The sequence below is a fragment of the Neopsephotus bourkii genome, unplaced genomic scaffold (genome assembly GCF_033783945.1).
Source record: "Neopsephotus bourkii isolate Nb327-2 ecotype Australia unplaced genomic scaffold, CSIRO-AGI_Nbou_v1 NB_1511, whole genome shotgun sequence".
Taxonomy (NCBI): domain Eukaryota; kingdom Metazoa; phylum Chordata; class Aves; order Psittaciformes; family Psittacidae; genus Neopsephotus; species Neopsephotus bourkii.
In genome coordinates, this window is record NW_026901987.1 from 739,891 (window position 1) to 756,171 (window position 16,281).

Sequence of the window (16,281 nt, forward strand, 5' to 3'; positions counted from 1 at the left end):
GGAACAGTGAAAAGCTAGAAAGGCATTTCAGGGAAAAAAATCCTTTTATTGTAAGTTCAGTTTCTCATACTCTTCCCTAAGCTTTTAACTCATGGTCCCTGTGAGATGGGGCACTGAGCAAAGTAGACCTTTAGTCTAAATTGGTATCACAAGTAATCCATCCTCTCTGAGGTCTTGAGAAATGCAGTCTTCTTTAGACAATGATTTTGAGGTTTTTAAACCTCAAATGATGTCCAGTGATGGGTTATTAGCACACTTACAGTGTCCATTTAGAGGAAAAAACAAGTTACTGTACCCTTCAAAATAGTAGTTTGATTGTGGGGCCAATAGCTGGATAACGTGATGCCCAACCAAACTGTGCTGCCACCTTATCCAAAGTACTGAACTAGTTGGGTGTTTGGGTGGGTGCTGCTGTTTCTTGCTTTGGGTGGTCTTGTGGTTTCTCAAGAGAGACTTTGACCAGTGCTTTTTCAGTGGTCAAATTATTTTTCAGCTGTCAAAGAATAAATACCAGCATGTCCTGCCAGATGTGCTAATTGAAGTCAGCAAACCAGTCTGCTGAAAATCAAATTAGACAGTAGATGTAACAAGTGCTGTGATTCAGTACTGGTACAACTGTCTAGTACTATTGGGTGACTGGTTTTCCCTTTGTTTTCTTACAAAACAAAGTGCTTCCATCATTGCTTGAACAAAAAAGTTATGTTGCAGAGACTGTAATGTTTTTCTAGAAGATAACTCGGTTGATCTACTTCTTACTGTACAGCTTCCCCTTTTATCTTTGATTTTTTAAAAACACAGGAACAGTCATGTTGAACCTCAGCTTTGTTAATCATTAAATCATTAAATTAAACCTGCTCTTGTATTAAAGCATCAGCAACATCAGTGACTAGTGAACTGGGTTAGAATTTCAGGAATAATGTTCTTCTGTGAAGCTGCAGTTTCAAGTTATAAGTCTGCTTAGTACAATTGTTATATATAGGTGACCATTTTAGGTGACTGGGACAGTAAATATAAGTAATTCTTACGTCTGAGAAACAAGTTTATATTCATTTTAATAAAACAGTTTTTTCTGGTGGTGTTATCAGTTTTGACACTCTAGAAACACACTGGTTTGCTTTGAAACTTACCTCTGATAGAGTTAAATATTCATTAAATTCTAACTTACTGTCTTTTTGCAAAGGATCAGATGAGTGTATGTCTGAAAATGAAAACACTTGCTTAGTCTTGGTCCTGTTTTCTTTCTTCCCTTCTAGATCTCAGAAGTGGATTGCAAAGATGCTCTAGAAATGATCTGTAACCTAGAATCTGATGGAGATGAAAAAAGTGCTCTGATTTTATGTGCAGCATTTTTATCTCGCCAGCTGCAGCAAGGAGAGATGTACTGTGCCTGGTGAGTTTGCAAATGGTTCTCTGTCTAGTGGAATAAAATTTAGTTTGGGGAAGGTAAAGCTGATATATAAGCCCTAAGCCAACTTTTCTTTAGCTGATAAAATCTGTGAGCTAAACAGGAAAGCAGTAAGGCAAAAAGTCTAAGCAAATATAAGGAAAAAGTATTTGACAAGATTTGCTTCCATTATGGGAATTTGAAGGTTGAGTGTATGATGAGGCATTTACAGATGCCACTAGCTGGTTAATAATTTTTCTTGACACATAATCGTAGGCTGTCGAAATAAGGAATACATTATCTGCAGGCAGCATGTCAGGATTATATCAACATTTAATCACAGAATCACAAGTGGTTGAGGTTGGAAGGAACCACTGTGTGTCTTTAGTCCAATCTCCCTGCTCAAGCAGGGACACCTAGAGCACATGGCTCAGGACTGTGTCCAGACAGCTCTTGAATATCTTCAGAGAAGAAAACTCCACAGCCTCTCCGAGCAACCTGTTCCAATGTTTAATGTATTAAGTACTCTTCCCATCTGTCCTTATAATGTAGTATATCTCTCTAACAAACTTCTAGAAAAGAAGGAGCTCTTTATTTCTTAAGCTAGATAAAGATAAATAGTGCTTAGGGCTTGCTTTCCTTGATGTGGGAACAAGTAAGTGGCCTTTGTTGGCAAGTATTTGAGCCACTAGGGCCTGAATTTCCAGCTGCTAACAGTTTGGTTGTACTTACAAACCAGTACAGTTTCTGAAGAATTTGCTTTGTTTGTGCACCTCCTTTTTATGTGCAGTAGCAGGAGCACATCTGCTGATGCAGAATTTTGCTTTAACAGATGCTGCTAAAGTTTTGGGGTACTAAATACTCCTGGCTATTTGCACCTAAGGAGGAAGGAACTAGTGAATGAACAGTAATACCCTTTGGCTTTGGGGGCTAATTTTTTGGTAAATCATTGTTAGATTCAGTTCTTAAAGCCGAGCAGCTCAAGAAAAACATATCTACCACAAAGAAGAGCCATTCTCCTAAAGCTGTTAGTAATTACTAAGAATTCAGAAGTGTAAAATTCCAGTCTGTGAAGAGTAAACTACTTTGCAAGACTTTTTTCAAGACCACATAATAAGTTGTAAATTATATAGTGTAAATTGTGGTAATACTGATTCTATTCTGATCTGTTCTTCTGGAATTGAGTCACTGTAATAATTTTGAAAATTAGATACAATTAGTGTGCCATATTAATAAAAACTTTTCTCTGTAAGATAAGATGCGAATAAATTTAGTGGGTTTTTTTTTTCCTTTCCCAAAGACCAAATAGAAACTGTCCTCAACCTTGCATTTTTAGATTAGTGGTTGCATTGCTGGCTCTGAAATACTGTTCTCTTGTTCTAGGGAACTGACTCTTTTCTGGAGTAAACTGCAGCAAAGGGTAGAGCCTTCTATTCAAGTGTATCTAGAGAGATGTCGTCAACTTTCTGTGTTAACTAAGACTGTTTATCACATTTTCTTCCTGATTAAAGTAATTAATTCTGAGGTAAGGATACTCCTGAAAGAATATTTTTGGCACTGTTAATGGAACTGTAATCAGGAAAATTTATGAAAGCTGCTTAGACATCCTGTCTCTTGTGTAGCATCAGCTTTGGGGCAATCCTAATTGGTTTCAGGAATGGCCATAGTAACTTCCTTCTGCAGGTAAACTATAAGTTGATTCATTTTGAATCATAAAAATTTCTTAATTTCTGTGGAAGAAAAAGGGGGGGGGGGAATAAACAAGAGCTGATCCTAACATTCCTCCTCCTTATTTTCCGTATCTCAGATATTACAGAAAATGGAGAGGAAAACATTATGAGAGGAAATGAAGGCTGTATATTAATATCTAAGAAAATTACAGAAAGTTTAAAAAGAATATCAAAAACCTCCTTTTGAATTGACACTTTAAGAATGCAGTTTGGTTTGATAAATGAAACACTTGCCTTTTCTGGACATAGATCCAACACTGTATTAAAAACTCTGTTAAATCTACCTTGCCTAACGTTGTGGTCTAATTTCCGTAAATTCCTCTCATTAGTAGTTGCACTATTTAATGTTTATAGCTACAGTGAGTTATTCTGAAAGCTTTTAGTTGGGAGGTTTCTGTAATTTGCTATATTCTAAGAATAAACATTCCTTTTTTCCTTTTGCAGTGTTGTGGTCTGGCTAATCATGGGCTTCTAATCTTAACAAGTATTTTTTCCAAAGATCTGAGCTAAATTGTAGTTACAGAGGGGGAGAAAAATAACTGTCACGGAGTCTTGCGATATTAAGAGCTCTGTCTGCTCTGTGCCGTACTGATGTTTCTCTAGTGAGCTGTGGATCATTTCATGGATAGCTGAAATTGGAGACCATGTGGGTAGTGGACTTGCGCATTTATAAACTCAGCAGACTTTATTCTGATGTATACCACAGCCTCTCTATACATCCTTGGCAGCATCAAGGGACTGTAAAGAGGACATAAATGTAATTTATGTTGCCTGAGGGTATGAGAAAAGACCACATGACCTTTGGAACACTTAAATGATGGAACATTTAACTGTGCTTATTACTTCAGTTGGAGTGAAGCCATGTGCTCATTCAGTTGAGGTCACTTGACTTTGAAGTGGCATGATCTTTAAAAACAAAAATAAACTTTTATCCTTTAAGTGATTTCTTTGTGAAAATCATGTGCTTCTCTTACTTCACCTGTAGCACTTTTACTATTACACAGTGTTAATACTCCATAGAAGCTCATTTCAAATAACTGCAACACACCTGGCAGGCTTTGTTTCACGGAAAAGGCTCAAGATTGCTCTAATAAAAGCTGAACACTTCTAACATACAGTTCTAAAGTTCTTAAGCTAGACAGAACATACAGTTATTTTGTGGTTTAGTTGTATGCAAACTTTCACATTGTTTTAGTAGCATTAAGACAAATTATGCAACTTAAAGAATAGTATCTGAAGACAAACCATGATGTTTCTTAAAGTAAAAAGTATAATTATATACTCCAGAGGGATGTTTTCTGACACTCAGCATTTGAATAATAGTATCTCTTATTTGCAAATATAGAAAGGGTTTTACTAAGCTGACTTACTAAAATGAGTCTTGCTTTGCAGATTGATAGTGCTGGACTTGCGACCTGCATTGAACTGTGTGTGAAAGCACTGCGCTTGGAATCCAGTGAAAATGCAGATGTCAAGATATCTATTTGCAAGACTATCTCCTGCCTGCTTCCAGATGATTTGGAGGTCAAACGTGCTTGTCAGCTGAGTGAATTTCTTCTTGAACCCACTGTGGATGCATATTACGCTGTTGAAATGCTATACAATCAGCCTGACCAAAAGTATGAGGAAGAGGATCTTCCAATACCAAATTCTTTGCGCTGTGAACTATTACTTGTACTGAAAACTCAGTGGCCTTTTGATCCAGAATTCTGGGACTGGAAAACTCTGAAGCGTCAGTGTCTGGCACTTATGGGAGAGGAGGCGTCCATCGTGTCATCAATAGATGAACTAAACGATAGTGAGGTTTATGAGAAGCTTGAGGATTGCCAAGAAGATACTAAAGAAGCTTCTATGAATGGACTTGCTGGCACTTTTGATGAAGCTACAAGTCTTCTTAATGATATTGGAGATGAAAAGCAGAAGAAGAGAGAAATTAAAAAACTCAGAGAGAGGGGGTTCATATCAGCTAGATTTAGGAACTGGCAAGCTTATATGCAGTATTGCGTGTTATGTGACAAAGAGTTCCTAGGACATAGAATAGTCAGGCATGCACAAAAACATTATAAAGATGGAATTTACAGTTGCCCTATTTGTGCCGAAAATTTCGATTCTAAAGAAAACTTTGTTCCCCATGTAACTCTGCATGTTAAAAATTCCAGCAAGGAGAGACTGGCTGCTATGAAACCACTGAAAAGACTGGGAAGACCTCCTAAAATAGCAACTGCCAATGAGAGTCAGAAAACTGATCCTGTATCTAAACAGGAGCAGCGACCCATTAAGAAGAACAGTCTTTATTCAACAGACTTTATTGTGTTTAATGATAATGATGGCTCAGATGATGAAAACAATGACAAAGATAAACCTTACGTACCAGATATAGTGCCAGTTCAGAAGCCTCTCCCTGTTAATGAATTCACCTGCCCTGTATCATTTTGTAAGAAAGGTTTTAAATATTTTAAAAACCTCATAGCACATGTGAAGGGACACAAAGACAATGAAGAAGCGAAACGTTTTCTTGAAATGCAAAGCAAAAAAGTGATTTGCCAGTACTGTAGACGACATTTTGTGAGTGTTACTCATCTGAATGATCACTTACAAATGCACTGTGGCAGCAAGCCTTATATATGCATTCAGATGAAATGCAAGGCTGGTTTTAATAGTTATGCTGAGCTGCTGACGCATAGGAAAGAACACCAAGTCTTCAGAGCAAAGTGTATGTTTCCTAAATGTGGCAGAGTGTTCTCCGAAGCCTATTTACTCTATGATCATGAAGCACAACACTATAATACCTTTACATGCAAAGTCACAAGCTGTGGAAAAGTATACCGTTCTCAGAACGAACTGGAAAAGCATGTTGAGGACCACAGCAAGCAACCTGAAGTGGTGCAGCAGCCTGAAGCAGTGCAGCAGCCTGAAAGCCAGACTAACGAGCCTGATCTCAGACAACATGCTAATGCTAATGAAAATACTGACGGAGTTGCTGTTAAAGAGGAATTGACACCTCTTCCGGCTGACAACCCAAGTACTTTTACCGAAGGAGAAAACATTGTGTGGAATGAAGTCAAAGCAGAACCAGCAGGGAATGAAAGTATAAATGCATCAGCAATTGTGCTGCAGCAAAGCAGTTCCTTGCCTAACGATGCAAGTTTCGAGAAGTCTCTTACAGGTCCAGTGAAGGCAGCAGTGGTGATTCCAGCAAGCAGGATTAAGGTGCCTGTTGTTAACCTAAAGATCCAAGATGACCTTGTAAAAAGAGGTAAATTGGCTGCTGTTGCCAGCAGAGTAGAGACCACTAAACCTGAAACCCAGCAGTTGTGCACGTTGGCTGACCCTTGTCTTCCAGGTTTCCAAGAGAGAAAGGAAGGAGATTGTCTCAGCCAGACTCACAATATTCAGAATATTTCTGTGACCTCAGACACGCTAAAACCAGAAGCCCTTGAATCAAAGAGCTTAGAAAGACAAGTGAACGTTGTAAATCCATTCAGTGTGCAGAATCAGGCGGGGTATCGAAACACTGTACCCATTTCCAAACTTGAAATTGAAGGCAGCATGAAGGCTTCAGTTAATCTATATAACCTGCCTTTAAAAACCTTAGAAAGTATTACATTTATTCCTTCACAGCCTAACATAAATAGCTCTTTGGTTCCGGCTGCATCACCAGCAGCCCCAGTTCGGAAATACACTTGTCCAGTCGATGGATGTACTCGAACATACAATTCGTCACAGAGTGTTGGCAAACATATGAAAGCAGCACACCCTGAAGAATATGTTGCTTTTAAACTGCAGTATAAAAATAAGAAACCAAGAAAATCCGTCGGTATGCAAAATGTGCCGAATGATGGTAAGATTGTTTATCTTGTGCCCACAAAAGTGGCCAATCACAGTGGTGCTGCTGTAATTGCACAGAACAAACCTAACTTGAATCCTACCGATTCCAGTCAAGTGCAACCTGTCTCAAGTGCACTTTTCCCAACCCACCTAGAAAATTTGGCCAATCCTGTGTTGCCTTCAGTGGGAAGTGTCATAAACCCAAGTTTGTCTGCTCCTATTAAAAGTGAGCCTGAGAGTGTTTTATGTTCACCAATGGAAAATCTGTCTGGTGCAACTTCACCTTCCCAGCTGGATGATCTAGCAAAAAAAGTTATGCCTCTGAATATTGACGGTGGTTCCGATCCTTTTCTTCCTTTACCTGCAGAAAATGGTCCAATGTCTCTCTTTCCATCGACAGAAGAGAATCCTCCGAATTCAGTCTTCTCACAAGTAGAAAATAACACAAATAACTTTTCATCACAACTAGAAGGAAACAGTAGCTCTGCTTTCACAAAAGAGGAGACTGTGGTTCAGCTATTTCCCTCACGACTGGGTAATGAAAATAACTTCATTGAAACCAGTTCTCAAGATCCAGCTTCAGAAAAGGTGAAAAAAGATCATGTCCGGAACCTAAATAGGAAAGAAAGGAAGCCAAAACATAACAAGCGGGCCAAGTGGCCAGCAATAATTAGGGATGGCAAATTTATCTGTAGTAGGTGCTTCAGAGTTTTCACTAATCCTAGATCACTTGGTGGTCACTTATCTAAGAGGTCTTATTGTAAGCCTCTTGAAGGAGCAGAAATTTCTGCAGAAGCTCTGCAGGCCAATGGACAGTCTCTGCTTGCCAGCATGATTGTTTCCTCAAGTTCATTAAATTTGCAGCAACCCCAGGAATCAGCCTTCAATCCAGAGACGTGTTTTAAAGATCCATCATTCCTCCAGTTACTTGCTACTGAAAATCATTCCACAGCCTTATTGAAGACTGTGTTTCCACAGGCCAGTGTGACTAACTTTAATACTGGTGGGAATGAGGAAGGAAATCAGATTATGAAACAAGCCTTGGAAACCGCAGGCATCCCGAGTACCTTTGATAACACAGAAGTGCTTCCACACATAGTTGCAACAAGTTGCATCACTGCTACAACTCAGATAAATGCAGCTGTTCTCCCCAGCTCAACCATGTCTCCTCTGGTGCAGCCAGCCGGTAACCCCAGTATCCTGCTTACTGACCAAAACAGTACCCTCAACACCAGACCCCGTCAAATAGTGTGCAGGCGTTTGCCTGTTTTTGCAAGAGGGGACACAAAGCTAAGCAGATTTGAAGAAGACTTCCTCGGTCCTGACTTATGTTTAGAACTTCTTCCACCACTGCGAAACATTGCAGTGGACATTTCAGAAGATTCAGCTATTAGTAGTCCTGAGGATACAGTATCAATTAACTTGAATAAGAAGGAAACCAGTGCTTCAGAGAAGAAGAAAAAAGAAACTATGCCTTTGCTTGCGCCCAACACATCACCAAAAGTAGCAGTAAATAATACAGTGGTAGGACTTCTAAACAAAAGCACTGAAGAAAACGTGCAAATGCAGAGAGAAGGTTTTCAGTCCAACTTGCTAGCCAATTGCGGCTCTCAAGTGGTGGAAGACCTCGCACAGAAACTCAACAATGTTGACAATCAGTCATTAATGACCAGTATCAAAGAGAACTTCAAAACAGATCTCGAGGCTCATACAACACTCCCACCTTTAACAGTAAAAAATGAAAATGGGGATTCTGAAATGGTGGCTGTAAATTCTTGTGTGGAAGCAAATTCAGAGAAGAGGATTTCAAAAGAGAGTCTTCTGCAGAACTTTGAAAAAACTCTGGAAATGCTTAAAGCTGCTTTGAATACAGACATACTTGAGGTGAAAACTGAAGTTCAGGATACTGTTCAGGATACTTCAGAACAGAAGTCACAAATAAATAACGCACAGGCTTCTTTAGGAGATCCTGCACATGGTGTAAAACTGCCGCAGTTTGCCGTGCATGTGGGGAATGTCAGTGCTGCACAGAGTAGCTCTGCTCAGTCTGAAGTGTCTCAAAAGGATGATACTCAAATGTTGGAAATTACGGAGCGCTTGCAAAAACTGAAACTAGATGACGATCCACCCATTCCAGCCTCCCAGACTGTTTCCCAGTGTCCTCCAGCACATACGGTAGCACCAGGAGTTCCTGTTGTATCGACTGAAAATAAAACCCTCTTCCAGCTGTCTGCAGAGGCAAGTAACATTCAGTTCAGTGATAAAGTTAATAAGCCTTTTGTATGTCAGGATCCAGGCTGCAGTTACAGTGCTATGACGAAAGACGCGTTATTTAAACACTATGGCAAGATTCATCAGTACACTGCAGAAATGATACTAGAAATTAAGAAGCATCAACTGAAGTATGCCCCGTTCAAATGTGTTGTAGCTACCTGTCCAAAAACCTTCACAAGAAACTCTAATCTCAGAGCACATTGTCAGCTTGTACATCATTTTACGACAGAGGAGATGGTGAAATTAAAAATTAAGAGGCCTTATGGCAGAAGATCTCAGAATGAGACCATAAACACAGCCCCACGGCCTGTTGAAATAAAAACTTTGCATCCACTAACAATAGGAACCAAAACTGCAGCTCCATTGATCAAAGAAGCTCAGACAAAGGAAGTCCTAGAGCCTGTAATAGTCTTGGAAAAACTTTTACCAGAGAACATTCCTGAAAGACTGGAAAAACCGCCCCAAGTGATTTCTGTTCTACCAGAGCAACATAATGCAGTCTCTTCTGGTAATACACAGGCAGAAGCCAAATTACACAAGGTTAGGAGGTACGGGACGGAAAAAGAGGACAGAAAACATAGGAAGCCTGTACCAAAGTCTCCGGAGTTTCCCACTAGATACAGCCCTTACAGACCCTACCGATGTGTCCATCAGGGCTGCTTCGCAGCTTTTACAATACAGCAAAACCTAATCCTTCATTACCAAGCTGTGCACAAATCGGACCTCCCAGCCTTCTCTGCTGAAGTGGAGGAGGAGAATGACCCAGGCAGAGAGGAACATAATGAGGTGGGAACCAAACCTGTTGTCAGAGAGTTCAGGTGTGAGGTAAGCGACTGCTCTCACATCTTCCAGGAAGTTACCGGCTTGATACAGCATTACATGAAGCTTCATAACATGACCCCAGAGCAAATTGGAAACATGAAACCAGCTCCAGAAGTGGGAAGGTTTTCCTGCGATCAGTCTCAGTGTAAGTCCTCATTTACAGCTTATCTTAACTATGTTGTACATCTTGAGGCTGATCACGGCATTAAGATAAAGCCAAACAAAGTAGAAGATGACGGCGTATTCAGATGTGACTGTGAAGGCTGCGACCGTGTTTATGCTACTAGGTCTAACCTCTTGAGGCATATTTTTAACAAACATAATGACAGGCATAAGGATCATCTAATAAGACCGAGGAGACTGACACCAGATCAAGAAAACAATTCAAGCAACGCAAATCAGGAGAAACCACTGAAGTCCAAACAGAGAGTACTAAAAAACAGATCGGGAAAAGAATGTAACAGGCTGTCGGGGAAAACAAAACTGAAGAAAAACCTGAACTTGGACAACAAAAACTCAAAAGGAATCCAAGTTGAAGAAAATCAGGGTTATTCACTGAAACGTGGCAAGCATGTGTATTCCATAAAGGCTAGAAATGATGCCTTGTTGGAATGTACAAGCAGGTTCATAACTCAGTATCCGTGTATGATAAAAGGATGTTCGTCTGTAGTTACAAGCGAAAGTAACATAATAAGGCATTATAAATGCCACAAGCTGTCCAAAGCATTTATTTCCCAACATAGGGATCTTCTTATTGTATCAAAAAAGCTCTCTGTCTTGCCAGTAAAGGAAGACACCTGTGAGCAAGAGGAGACTGATCAAAAAAGTGACGTGACAGAGCCTAAACCAAATTTGATTGTGAGCAATAATGACTCAAGCACGACTACATTACCACAAAAGGAAACTGACAAAAGTGAAAAGGACGAAGTGGATGAACTGACAGAACTATTCATTACTAAACTGATTAATGAGGACTGTTCAACTGCTGAAAATAAAGCAAAAATCTCTTCCAGTGTAAACAGGGACTTGCCAGAGACCAACTCCTGCCCCTCAGAAAAGCAAAAAATAAACTTAAAAAGAGCAAACAAAGAAAAAAATGTATGTCAGAGTAAGAAGAGGAAAGTTGAAAAACTGGAGGAAGTGCCGCCCGCTGACATGAGCAGCATGCACAGGGAGGAGGAGACTGCTGTAGCCATTCAAACAGCTGAAGAGCAACCTGCAGCTTTTGACTGGAGCTCCTTTAAACCAATGGGATTTGAAGCATCATTTCTCAAATTTCTTGAAGAGTCTGCTGTGAAGCAAAAGAAAACCACAGAAAGAGACTGCCACAGCACCGGAACCAAAAAGGGATCCCATTCAAATGCCCGAAAACACAACGAGAAGACCTCTGTAGCAAGTAACAATGTCACTTGGTCAAATTCCGAAAATGAAACTCTCATACCGTTTGCCAACCCATCACAGCTTCCCTGCGGTAACAACGTAAAGATTGTTTTAGACAAGACTTTTGTACAGACTGTTTTACAGAATACTTCTAAAGACTGCACTCAGCGTATGTTGCGGCAGCTTCAGGAAATGAAACCTGTCGTGGTACTGAGAAGGACCGAAGGACGCTGGGAGGATAATCCAGAGGTTTTAGCTGCAAAAGTTACTGTGAAGGGTCCCAAGGAAGGGGAGTCAAAATACTGAAAAACTAATGTGTTTAACTGTGACATGTAATAACATTTATTTTGACTAGGAAGCCATCAAGCATGTTAGTAACTGTGGACCTTTGATTTTGAAGTGATTAGCAAAAAACATGACATGAGTCATGTAAGTGTCTTATTTCTTTTTATCCCTATGGGACTTGAAGAACAGAGTAATTGCTTCAGCTTTGTAAATATTCCATCAAAACCTCAGCTTTATATCAGATTGTCCTTTCCATGAACTAAATCTTTGTGACTTGTCTGTGATTGTTCTCTTTCACCAGGTTATTGTTCATGTATAACAGTACTCTTTATTATTTGTAGATACATTTCTTTTTAGTATATATTTATTATTGTAAATCATCTGCTGCCACCAGCAGTCTATAAGTCTAAACTATTAAATTACACATTTATATTTGGAATTTTAATTTGTAACTAAGTAAGTAAGTTTTTGAAACTGTTCTTTAGTCATTTTAAATTAAGAACTTTTAAACTAAAATTAGCTAAGTCTGCCACATCCAGTTTTATTTTGCATAAAGCATTCATTTACCGGAGAGAAGCTGGATACAACCACATTTCATAAGTTAAACATACTGACACCCTCTCATTTTCGTAAATTATAACATCCAGAATCTATGGGTGATATTCATACGTAGTTAACACATAAATATAATAGTTTTCTTATAGGTACATTTTTCATTGCTTTTAATTGGATACAAAGCATTTATGATTCCGTAATAAAAATTGAAATGTGAATAAAAATAGTTTGCTACATTGGAGATCTAAAACAATATTTGGTATTAAAGAATCCATTGTGAATGTTATAGAAACTTAGTAGTGTGGAGCAGTATCTATATTTGAGGTGGTGATTTGTGAAGTAGCCCAGTATTGCCTTAAATAAAAACACATTTCATTTCTTATTTTATACATGTGATCTTATAAAGCTTATTTTTGTTTCTGTAACTTAGATGGGTGTATAGTTTAATTTTTGTTAAAAAAAAAAAAAACAGAACAAAAAGCTTCAGAAACCATTTTTGTAAATAATTGGTTTATAAAACAGATGGTTTATTTTGATAATACCAGTTTGGTATCTATCTATAAAATACGAGAGTCCTTATGCCATACCATTAAAAAATGAATAAATAAGGCACTTTCTGTGTTGCCTTCGTTGGCGTGGCGACCTGGTTCAGGAACGGCACGGCGACCAATCCCAGGCCGCTCGGGCCATCAGCTCATGGACACCAATGTGGTGGATGGCAATGGCGTTTATTGGCGACTAGCACGGTGTTATATAGCCTGGGTTTACAACGTCACGTCCGTCTGCTTACAACCTAGGCTAGGCCCTGTTGGCTACTCGGAGGGGGGGTCTTATCTTTCCGTACAGCGCAACATCTTCTGATCGCCAGACCCTAACTACCTACATTTCCCCCCCCCATGTTTAATTAAATAGGCTAATATAAAAAGTAGAAAAGGGTACATATATACATATAAAAAATGTTACAGCATGAGGCACTTCAGGTTAGTGGTTAATGGCTTTGGGTAAGTGGTTAGGGAGGGGTAATTAAGGGAACAGGTTGTAGGTTGGGGCAACTTGGGATAAGTGGGGGTAATACTGAGTAGATACATTCTTAAAGTAGTTGGTGGCTTTCTACAAACATGATGTTAACCTGTTCTAGCCAGCTATTGGCAAATAACACAAGGCGATTCAATACACAGGGTCTGAAGAGTAATACCAGCACGATCATTCTACTTGCCCTATAGTAACAAACCCCAAAATCAAAATCAGACAAAGGCATCGTGGCCCCCTCCCTTGGGGGCTATTTTGCTGTTGCTCGGGTTCCGCCGGTGTGGAGCTCCTGGGTACGGACGGGATGGTTGGTGACTTGTCGTCCTCTCGTCACTGGGGTGTATGAGTTATGAGGGAGTTCGATGATCTAATCCCGTGAACAGAAACTCACAATTTTCATTAGTTTTATTCTGGAGGTCTAGTTTAATGGGTTTAAGTGGGCACCACCTAACTGCCATTTTTTCCAACAGTGGCATATCCTCGCCCTGTAAGGGCTAGCCTCCATCGTTGTTCCCATCCCCATCTCCATTACTGTTTTATATCGAACGGGAGCATATCGCCTCTTCTGAAAACACCGTCTATGAGAGTGGAGACCATGGCAGAATTAAGCCCTTTATCCGCAATTGCCTTAACAATTGCTTGTACATCCTTAAGGTTTATTGGCGAGTGCACCCTGTCCCCCGTCTGTCACCCGGACTGGGAATGCTAGTTTGACTGATGGGGCCCAGTCGGCAGACGCAATCTTTATTTCCTTCCAGTCCGTGAGAGGGACTTCTTCCCCTCGCCGCTCCTCTTTAGTCCGGGTGGGAATACTTTGGCTCTTGACTTTGTTTACCCCCGTTTCCTCCTCCTCTGAGTCTGAATCGGTTGCGAGCCACTCGTCCCACGTAGTATCTGAGTCCGAGTCGGAAGTCGACTGACCGGTTACTTCAGGTTTCCCGCGCCTTTTCACTGGGCTCCGGCCCCGCCCGCTTTTCTTGCGGGCAGGCCGTTCCCTCCCTCTGGGCTCACCCCGCCTTCCTGGTTCGCCCCGCCCCCTGCTCCCCGGGGTGTTTGCCCTACAGTGGCTTTTCTTCAGATGGCCGCTCTGATTGGCTGTCCGCCCCTCGCTCGCGCGCCCCCCCCCTTGCGGCCCCCCCCCCGTTTACTCGCGCTTGTTAGTTCTAGCACTTCCTCCTTCTTCCCGCCGGGAGCATCTTCGCCCCGCCCTCCTTCTCTCCGCTCGGCGCCACTTCGGGGCGCATAGGGCGGCGGGATGACCCCAATTGCCTCGGACTCCTTCTCCGCGGCGCCCCTGGCCTCCTCGACCAACCCACCCCAAAAGGATTTTGTTCGTTCCTGTCCCTCCGTAGGCGGGTCGGGATTCAGGGACTGGGGAGGCGTGTCGCCTTTCTGCATATCTTTAGGCTCAGTAGAGCCGTCACCGTCTGGGGGGTGCGGAGTTTGTGTAGCTGCCCCGACTCCCAATTTAGGGGTGGCCCACAAACAGTTCTTTGCTGCCTTCCAGGTCTCCTGCTCTTGCATGGCCTTCCACAGGGCCTGTACGACTTTCCCCCACGACTTAAGGTATTTCCCACAACCCGAGGACATCGTCTCCTCCGCTAACACTTTAGTGCATTTATCCCACACCTCAGGGTGGAGAATATCCACTGGCTGGTCAATGACCCCAGTTTGTAAAAGCCTCGCAACTGCGAGAGTAAAATCTTTGGGCTTACAATCAATACCCCACTGCTTATGTAACTGAGATACGACCTTCACAAGGGCTTCCGTCCTCCTTGTTGGTCCGGGAGCATCCTCCCCCCCGGACTGGTCCAGCCGCTCCGGCCGCCGTTCACCTGTCCAGACGATTCCTGGGTTTCAGCACCACTTGTTGCCTTCATTGGCATGGTGACCTGGTTCAGGAACGGCACGGCGACCAATTCCAGGCCGCTCAGGCCATCAGCTCACAGACACCAATGTGGTGGATAGCAAATGGTGTTTATTGGCGAGTAACACGGTGTTATATAGCCTGGGTTTACAACGTCACGTCCGTCTGCTTACAACCTAGGCTAGGCCCTATTGGCTACTCGGAGGGGGGCTCTTATCTTTCCGTACAGCGCAACATCTTCCGATCGCCAGACCCTAACTACCTACATTTCTGAAAAGGAAGTGAGTGTGATCTTACAGACAAACTCGGTGGGTGTGCTCTATAGATGGCTTGGGCTCCCCCTGTGTTCTTATGCCTCTTGCTGACTGTACCTGGCAGCACTCTCGCCACCTCTCTCCCCTTTCCACACTGGAATGAGCCTTGGAAGCGGTGCCACGTATAGTGCCCAGGATAGGAACAATTTCTCCATATATATTTCTGCTACTAACCGAAATGACAGGTATCTGGTCTGTTGAGTAACCAAAAGCATGAATGCGTTGGTGGGACATGTCAGTACCCAGGAATCTTCAGTGTTAAGTTTTCATGCATGCTTGTACTTAACTTGGATGGGACACACCATCTGGATTGTGTGGTACCAAAAATTTTGCTTGGATTCTTCTCATACTGGATGTGACCTACCTTCAGTAATATAAAATAGTCTATCTTGGGAGAGACTGGCTTGATTTTTTTTTTTTTCCCCCTATAAACTTGTCTTGCCATGTAAAACTGCATTAAATGCTACACTTGATTGCTCTCAAGCTATTCACCTGGAATCTTTGGCAGTTTACTTGAATATCGATGCAGAGGGCACATTCCTACAACCAAATGAAGTGACTTGTCATGAGGGTGAGGATTATGTGCGAAAAAGCAGAAAGGCAACAGCATTTCAACTTGGCATAGCCCTTGGTTTGCTATCTGGTGCTAAATTGCATACCCTCACAGAAAGCCTGTGCTTCCATTTGAACGGAGCCCATTTGCTTCTCTCACTTCTAATCCCTCCCGAGGGGCTATACTGGTAATTCTGCCAAATGAGTAAATGAAAGGTGCGGTCTGAGGGGTAAAACCATACCAAATCCTTGTGGTTTAAC

The 16,281-nt window shown here is 41.6% G+C and overlaps 1 protein-coding gene and 1 long non-coding RNA gene across 2 annotated transcripts in view; one reads left to right on the forward strand and one right to left on the reverse strand.

Annotated features, from left to right (window-relative positions):
• ZNF292 (zinc finger protein 292) overlaps positions 1-12,645 on the forward strand; it is a 36,983-nt gene extending 24,338 nt beyond the window's left edge. The window contains exons 6-8 of the mRNA XM_061369732.1: positions 1,254-1,390; positions 2,768-2,909; positions 4,507-12,645. Of these exons, the coding sequence (XP_061225716.1) occupies positions 1,254-1,390; positions 2,768-2,909; positions 4,507-11,724 (7,497 nt within the window). The 3' untranslated portion in view covers positions 11,725-12,645. The remainder of the gene's footprint in view (positions 1-1,253; positions 1,391-2,767; positions 2,910-4,506) is intronic.
• Positions 12,646-12,721: 76 nt separating this feature from the next.
• On the reverse strand, positions 12,722-15,604 carry LOC133221108 (uncharacterized). Its single transcript, XR_009727897.1, has 2 exons — positions 15,421-15,604; positions 12,722-12,870 (listed from the first exon to the last, which is right to left on the reverse strand). It is a non-coding gene; the product is annotated as an uncharacterized LOC133221108 (long non-coding RNA).
• Positions 15,605-16,281: the final 677 nt, after the last annotated feature.